The sequence below is a fragment of the Engraulis encrasicolus genome, chromosome 4 (assembly GCF_034702125.1).
Source record: "Engraulis encrasicolus isolate BLACKSEA-1 chromosome 4, IST_EnEncr_1.0, whole genome shotgun sequence".
NCBI lineage: Eukaryota > Metazoa > Chordata > Actinopteri > Clupeiformes > Engraulidae > Engraulis > Engraulis encrasicolus.
Window position 1 is genome coordinate 48384203 of NC_085860.1, and position 8730 is coordinate 48392932.

General features: G+C 41.0%; 1 protein-coding gene across 2 annotated transcripts in view; it reads right to left on the reverse strand.

Moving 5' to 3' along the window:
* alkbh3 (alkB homolog 3, alpha-ketoglutarate dependent dioxygenase) overlaps positions 1-8136 on the reverse strand; it is a 16155-nt gene extending 8019 nt beyond the window's left edge. The window contains exons 1-6 of one of the 2 annotated variants that reach the window (XM_063197606.1): positions 8033-8136; positions 7121-7221; positions 5170-5276; positions 5021-5055; positions 4699-4746; positions 1910-2013 (exon numbers count right to left, since the gene is read on the reverse strand). In XM_063197606.1, the coding sequence (XP_063053676.1) occupies positions 1910-2013; positions 4699-4746; positions 5021-5055; positions 5170-5276; positions 7121-7211 (385 nt within the window). In that variant the 5' untranslated portion in view covers positions 7212-7221; positions 8033-8136. The other variant, XM_063197607.1, reaches the window with a different exon arrangement.
* Between the last annotated feature and the right edge of the window lie 594 nt (positions 8137-8730).

Consider the following 8730-nt stretch of genomic DNA (forward strand, 5'->3'; position numbering starts at 1 on the left):
TCCCCAAAAGTGCACAGACATTCCCTCACTCACTCACTGCCATTGGATATCAGCAACAGACATCAAGAGATAAAAAGAGAAAGAAAAGTGACCTACTAAAAAACAACACGGTCATAAAAGAGCACGAGGAGTTATTTTTGGTCTCCAATGCAAGTGTTTACACATGACTACTTAATTTTGGGTTTTCAAAAGGTCTGGCGAGAACCCTAGCAAAACATGCCGGCTTCCAGCTCACTGTGGATCAATAAACAGTGAAGTGACATGTGATGGGAGAAACGTGACTGGAAAAAGTGACTCACAACAACAACGTCGTCCTTTATTTTTTTCCCTTTTAACCTTTTGCTGGACCTTTCTAAAATGTTTCAAAGCAGACAACTGACTGTTCGAGCAGCCGGTTGGTTTACTTTGGCTAGACATGCGAGTATGACGAATAATACCAAGGCTATTTCTCAAGCTTTTGCAGCATCCCTGAATCACCGTATTGACATCAAGGTTTCTTTTAAGTTATGATGCGTATTCAAAATAAAGCTACTGACAGAAGTCGACATTGAAGAAGCTGCAGGGGGGGTTCTCTTCTTTTTGACCAGTCCAATTCATTTCACTACGTGCTTCACGAAATTGACTGTGTCTGACCAATAAACTAGCCTTGCATCCTTGTATTTTGAGTTTTTAAGGTAGAGTATGTAGGCCAGAGTAAGCAACTATGCTGCTCATTGCAACTATGCTGGCCATGAATAAATTTGATCTATTCATGAATAGTAGTAATAGAAGTAATAAACTAATATTTACTTGTCTAACCAAAGTGCAGTACGCTTTGCAGGTAAAGATGTCTATTGCTGGAAATTCAAAATGGCGGAAACTGAGAAGTTCCACATTTTTATGTATAAAAAGGGCAATTTTTCCATTCATAATGAATATTTAAAAATTTTAAATACTCATGAAAAAGATGACATTTGTGAATAGGCACATACTTCTGAACGTAAACTACTAAAACAATTAGATACTCTACCTTTAAACACAATATAACCACAGCAAAAGAAACAGCACGTACAGTTGCGGGGCCTCCAACCATGCCTTGCACATAAGTGGGTAAAAAGCTCAAATACGCCGGTCTGGCTGGGTCTGGTTCTATTGCCCAACAGACATCCGCTGCAGCAACTAAGTATAGAGCAAAGTTCAATGAAATCACATGTTGCATTAACTGGGGATTTTATTCTATTTACAGTACAGAATTGTTAAGGTTTGGTTGGTTACCTCTGATGCATTTCAGCAACGTCATCCTTAATACTATTTTTACCATTCGTTTCTGATTCACTTATGTATTATTCCCTCAGATACACTGACTCCCTTACAACACACTAATAATGTTTGCCAGATTATTGTCGGATTTGTTGTGGAAGATATGCTGTTTACAGACCATAAACGCAAATGTTGAAATTGAAACAATATAAACTATGATGTTTGCAATATTACTCTCAGATTTGTTGAGGAAAATGACTTTGTGCAAGGTAATGATTATTATGGGCAGTTATCCCATTAGGACAGTTATTTTACATTCCAACTGTTTGAACTGGTATTTATATTAAATTGTAATTTATATGTGATGTTGTTACTAACTCCTGGATCATCTTTTAAAGGTTCCTCATAATGACCAAGAACTCACCGCCCTTGCCATTTAAACTGCGCAAGTTTGTATCCCTCCCATCACAGTTCGTACAGTAATGTTACATTCATTTCATGAATCCTGAAATAAGCTTTCTTTTACAGGTTCCTTGTTATGCTGCACCTTGTCAGTTCAGCTCTACTGGTTAGTATTATATTGTGTTTTCTAATGTTCCATTTCTGGGTAGTTCTTAGGGTAAAAGCATTGACAGGGTCCTGGTGATGAAGGACTGCAGTAGTCTCTAACCTTGCCTGTAGTTGGTCTTCTGTGACCAGGGCAGCTCGGCCAGGAGAGTGCTGAACATCCAGTCTGCATCCTCCTGAGGCAGGAAGTCAGTGAGGAGGCGAAGGCTGCGCACAGATAGTACATCAGCAACATCACATCACAAATAACATTGCATTACCATTACAGTTGCATCAATTACATCAACATTACTTTTTTTAAAAGTATTTTTGGGGCCTTCCAGCCTTTATTATTACAGGACAGTGGAGAACAGACAGGAAATGACTGGGAGAGAGAGACAGGGGAGGGCCGGGAAATGACCCCGGTCGGACTCGAACCAGGGTCCCCGTGGGCATGCGCTGCGCCACAACCTACATCAACATTACAATAGAGTTGTATTACTTTGCTGATACCAAAAGGATCATTCACAGCACCGCCAGTTAGTATTGGCACCCCTTAAATTTATTTACAAAATGTGCAGTATATCCAGAAATAAATGAGGTCCAAAGATATTTAGAATAGCAAAGTATTTTTTTCCAAATGAATTTTGGAATTTCAAGCAAAAACATGAAAAAGGGCATGTCCATGAATATTGGCACCCCTCCTTAACAGATTGGTCTCACACCATTAGACAGCAAAAGCAGCCTCCAAAGGTTTTGGTATTCGTCTACGAGCTTCTTGCACTTCTCTAGTGGCACTTTGATGTGTGCATTTGGATGTGTGGTTTGGGTTTTTGTCTTGCTGAACATGATCTTCACCTCAAACCAAGTGTTCTTGCACATGGTTACACATTTTCCTGTAAATGATGATACCTGTGATGCCTGTCATGATACCTGTGATATGGTCAAAGCCTCCAATACCTAATGCATCAATGGGGTGACATAATATTATAGATCTGACACCATGCTTGATTTTTGGTAGGGTGTCCTTTTCCTTAAAGACTTTCTTGCAGAATATGCAAACATGTTGTTTGTGTGCATCACTGAAAAGCTGTACTATTGCTTCATTCATAAAAGGGCTGTGCTTTCCCTGTATTCTCTTATACAGACTTCAGGTGTTCCCTTTTATGACTTTCATGAAGCAATGTGGTCTGTCTTTGCCTCCAACCAAAAACCAAAACTTTGTGTAGTGTTTAACTTGTGATGCTTATTGGAAAAAAAATCCCAAAACAGTTCAAAGTTGACCTTCAGGCCTGTAGATGTTAGACCCTGTGTTTTGTCATTATTTGCACCCACTTCTACAGACTACTATCATCATTTCTTCCCTTTCATCCAAGGATGTTCTTTACAGCTCCCTGTTTGGCAAATATCTGAATAACACAACACAGTGTTGGAAATGGTATACTAGGGTCTTTTGAGATGACCTTTTATTATTTGGAGGTCTTGTTTTTGCAAATAATTGTATTTCTGGTGTCCTCAGGCAGCCCATCTGTCTTCACATTTGTCAAAGACGCACAAGATGTAACAGGTGGCTATTTAAAACACAAATATAAAAAAATCCTTGCCTAATTCATATCCTATGGGCAAAAGCAATTTGTCAAAGGTGATTCCCATTTGTCATCTACCATATTTGAGTCAAATCACGTTTCCACAGTGATATCCAGTAAAGCGTGCCCATACCAGTGGTTCCAGGAGCTTTAGCTTCTTCAATTTTTTCCCTCTCGTAGTTTAGTATTCCTTGCTGTTGATCATTTTTACATTTAGTATCAACCACAAGCTATCTATAGAAAAATCATGGTTGACCTTAATATTTGTTGTCTGGAGATACCCGGACAATTTGCCATTGTAATGTCCCCACCACTTTCCAAGCCAAACCTACATCCTTGTGTATACATAACATATAAAACAGTGTTGAAATAGTAAAGAAGTAGCTCCACGTGGTTCTGTGTATGCATATGTCTACATGTGACTAAATTCTTGAAACTGAAGAGAAAATCCAGAGCAATGCAGATGCAGTGTTTTCTTTTCTTTAATCTGTGCACTGAGACTAATGTTTCAATGTTAAACCATCTTCATCAGAGTCCTCTGAGGATTTGATTGCAACAGCCCTAAATATTCTATACAATTTATAATATTTAGGTGGGTGGGTCAGATGCATGGTCATGTCTGACCGTAGATTAACAACAGCCAGACATACTATAATGGCAAAATAACATGGTACAAGCATTCTTAGCGTACACAAAGTATTTAACGCAAACTGCTTGGCACGTTAATGCCTCACATTCAAATACGCGTTAATACAGAGAGGGCAACCAAGGACTCCAAAGCAAGGTGGTTCCAGGCACACCACAAACAGTGTGCAGTTTCACATCGTGCCCAAGGACACTTTGACCTAGTCAGGCGGAGATGGAAAGAAACCAGGGACCCTCTAATTGTTCATTAACCCCTTAACCCCCTTAACCACTGTCGCCCCTACACACTTTTCAGAAACAAGATATCTTGAAAAGCATTTTAATTTTAAATCACAACCTCTCTCTTTTTCTTTTTTATTCTTCTTGCTGGGGCTTAAAAGCTGATGGCTGGCACAGTTGGTCGTCATTCTATTGGCTGGGCACTGGAGCATACAGTAATTGCTAATCAGAGTACTTCATTAGCTTTGGTTGGTAATTGAAGTGTTTATACAGCCACTTGGAGAAAAGAATTGGGCCTAGAGCTCTCCACCTTTGACTTCATCTGTATATGATTTGTGAAATGGCAGAGTGCTCAATACTTTACTGCTGGACATAAACTCGCCATTTCAGTGTTTCTGGTCCAGCACTTGTCAGCATTTTGACATGATTCCTAGTTTTCCATTTCAATAGCAGACTTACTTACCGGGACACGCCTGATGGGCCGGGGCTTATGTCGTACACTCCAGATTTTCTGTGACACAAAAAAACAGTTAAAAAAAAATTACAGTCAAGAGCAAATATGATGGTGCACCACTTGGCATAAAAAACTTGTACCTAGTTGCCTCTGCCACCTGAGCTCATAAGTAATCCAAAACATGTTGTGTGGGAAAGGATTTTCAAAATGCAGTCAGGTGCAAGTGCATCAGAACAACGTCAGATCATTCTTAGAAGTCATTAATATTATTAACAATTAAGCCCTTAACGCTGTTGTAATCAGATCAGTTTTGATTTAGTGGCATACTTACTCAATAACCTTCTCTACAGGAACTTCACGGATTGGCTGTGGGACAAAGCAAAAAAAAAAAAAAAACAAGACACAGAATGTTCTGAATTTTTGGCTCACTCTAAAAGCTGGTCAGTCACGTGCAAAAGATCAGAGGGCCAATGGTGTTACCTTGGCGGGCTGCTGAAACTCGTATGATCGGGGCCCTCCTTTCCAGGACGTGGACCCAGGAGCAGGAGCAGGAGCTGAGGCTGACTGGGAGACATGAGCAGCCGCACCTAAACAGCAAGTGTGAAATGAGGAGAAAATGCAGTCAACAAGCCTCTATTCAACTTGGCTGATGCATGCAACAATATAAGATAACAACAAAATAATCATTAGGCATAACAAACAACAAATTTAGCCATTCTTTACAAAAACAACAATGAATAGCGTATCTAAACCAATATTCTATTTTTTTTTTACTGCCGCGTTTCCTTAAAATGTTGCTGTAGCAGTGCTGACAGGAACTAACACTTGTGATGTCAGTAATTCAGTTCTTGGGGCATATTGAAAACAGTGACTTCTGGCAACTTCTGAATTCTAGAAAATTGTTGCCTCTGTGTGTGTGTGTGTGTGTGTGTGTGTGTGTGTGTGTGTGTGTGTGTGTCAGTGTGTGTGTGTGTGTGTGTGTGTGTGTGTGTGTGTGTGTGTGTGTGTCAGTGTGTGTGTGTGTGTGCGTGCGTGTGTGTGTGTGTGTGTGTGTGTGTGTGTGTGTGTTGTTTGTTTTTCTGTCTGTTGGCCACATTATGCAAAACCACTAATTGGATTCATAGGACATTTTCCAAGACAACGGGCCATGACCTCTAGATACTCATAAGCAGTCAAAGGTCAAAATCTTATTTTGGCCATAATGCTGACAAAATGGTCAAGGTTCAATCAAGGTTCACATCAACACCAAGCAACATTTTCCTTGTTCTATTTTATTTGTTTTGGCCTTTGTGCTTTATTTATGATAGGACAGTGACAGAGGGACAGGAAACGTGTGAGGAGAGAGAGACGGGGAGGGACTGGCAAATGACCCAGACCGGAATTGAACCAGAGTAGTAACCTAGTGCCCTATCATTAGGCCACGGTAGGGCCCTTGTTCTATTTTTAAGAGTCTATCCATTGCATTAAAGGGACACTGTGCAGGAAATGGTCAAAAAAGGTACTGCAACTATGCTGCTCATTGAAACTGGGCAGCCTATTGCCAAATTTGATCTTTACATGAAAGAGTGTTAAACAAATATTTTTTAGTATGGTCCAAGTAAAGTCATTTTTGCAGCTAAAAATGGCTATTTTTGGAAATTCAAAATGGCGGACCATGGAGAAGATCCCCCTTTTCATGTATGAAAAGTGCAATTTTTCCAGTCATAATGAATACTTAGAATTTGATGCTGGTGGTGAGTATTTATGAAAAAGTTAACATTAGTGAATGGGCAGCATGAATTCTGGAAATAAACAACTAAAAATCTCACAGTGTCGCTTTAAACAAAGTGCTAGGACAGGGGGGTTTGCAGTACCTAACTCCTCAGCAGCATTAGCTTACCCTCACCAAACTGTGCAGTTCCGCAGTTTTGTGAAAGTGAAAGCCTATTGGGAAACTCCAACTCCCATTGTCATTGTGACACAGCACTCCACAGCACACAAGGGAACAATGCACTCTGCACACAACGACATTGCATTTATGCCTCACCCATGCAAGGGGGCAGCCCTAAATGGCGACCCTAGGGAGCAGTGTGTCGGGACGGTACCATGCTCAGGGTACCTCAGTCATGGAGGAGATGGGGGAGATCACTGGTTGATTACTCCCCCCACCAACCTGGCGGGTCGGGTGTCGAACCGGCAACCTTTGGGCTACAAGTCTGACGCCCTAACCGCTTAGCCATGACAGCGCGCTCCACTCAGCCTCAGCGGCGGAGCTGTGCAGAACTACAAAGAGGTCTGGCAAAAGCCAGGCTACAGCAACATTGCTCATCGTGCTATTGGTACTGGTGCACTGTTGCTGAACACATGTAAGACAAGACTTGCCTGTATCCACCCATCAGTGAATTAAAAATTTTGATTTTTCATTTCATTTCATTCGTTGAGTTCCATTTACCTGAAGGGCATTTTGGTTTAGGACCTGTAGGTCTGACTCGTGGCTGTGCCCAAGATCCCTGGACTCTTGCTCGTTGCCTTTTGTCTCCCATGAAGGAAAGGCTGTAAGCAGATACAGTATTCGTGAAATTGTCAAAACAGAAAAATAATAATGTAACTCATTCCTCAGCACAGAGTACACTCTGTAGTTGGTCAATGCTGCCACCTACAGGCAACACATGGCAATTCCATGTTCCAAAGTATGTCCAGCTGTCAAATGTCGACTGGAGCACACTTGTCGACAGAAGAACATCTACTGAGAAGAGGCAGTATAGTTTTAACTTTACATCTGGCGACCAGTCAGTTGGAGGGCAACAAGTTCAGTATAGGTACTTAAAGCATTGTGTAGGCCTATATCCCTATGCCTCAGCATCTGCTAATAGCATCTGCTACACTGCTACAGTAAAACTAGAACCTAGAATTTGGATTGCTTCAGCGTGGCCTGCATGCTCTTTCTTGCAGTAAGTAGGCCTGTGCTACACATGTGAAGTGACCACTGACCTCTATAAGGGAAGTGACAAACACTAAAAGACCATTTCCAATTCCAATGTTTTCTGCTCCTGAAAAATCTGAGGAATATGATGAATGGCTAATGGCAAGTATTTGTGCATAACTCGTTATATGGTTACTTTAAACTGACCAGAAGGTCTCGATTAGATTCCAAAACTCCGACTGTCCAAACTTTGGCTCCAAACCTGCCCACAGAAAGGTTCAAGGTCCCTGGCTACACAACGACAGCGACTTGCTTGCAAAGCCGTGGAAGATAGCAGTTGTATGGTGTTACAGGCTCAGTATAAACAACGCCGTGCAACTAACGCACCAGCCATAATTAGACATGTTGGGCACTATCACAGCCCTTTTAGCACTATCTTACCATATGACTTGATTCGTGCGGAACAGTTAAGCAAAATCTGAGCTGAAGCAAAGTAAGTGGATCTCTAGCTCCACCTTCCTTGGCTGAAGTGTTAGATGTAAACAGTGCACGCGAAATGATGTCCCACAGAAACACTAGCTAAACCATGGTTCCGATGTTGGATTGGATGGCATAAAACAGAGGTTCCCAAACTTTCCACTAGCCTAGAGGGCTCCTTACATGGGTCGTGCCATAATGTTTTTTCCCCTGTACACCCTCTTTTACAACCATAAACAACCATTTCACAAAATAACAACAATAATAGCAGTAATGCTTAGAGATGCAAAACATTATGATAATGCAGAATATTGTGTAGCCTACGTTATTTTTGGTTTATTTTGGTGTAGCCTACATTAGTTCATTGGTATATTAGCAGTTATTTATTCAATTATTTGTTTGGATTTGTAATATTTTTCATATGGCACCTGGCAGCCCACACTTTGAAAACCACTGCATTAAGAAGTCACTGGGGTAGGTCTACACCAGGGATGGCAACTGGGAGCCAGGGGGCCACATGTGGACCGCCTCCTCACTCATTGAGGCCCGTGCATAAAACAATATTTAAAAAAAAAATGTCCACATTTTTTCTTAGGATACATTTTTTTGTAAGACTCACTTGTTTACCACCGCACATGTGTGACACCATCTAAAGTCAATTT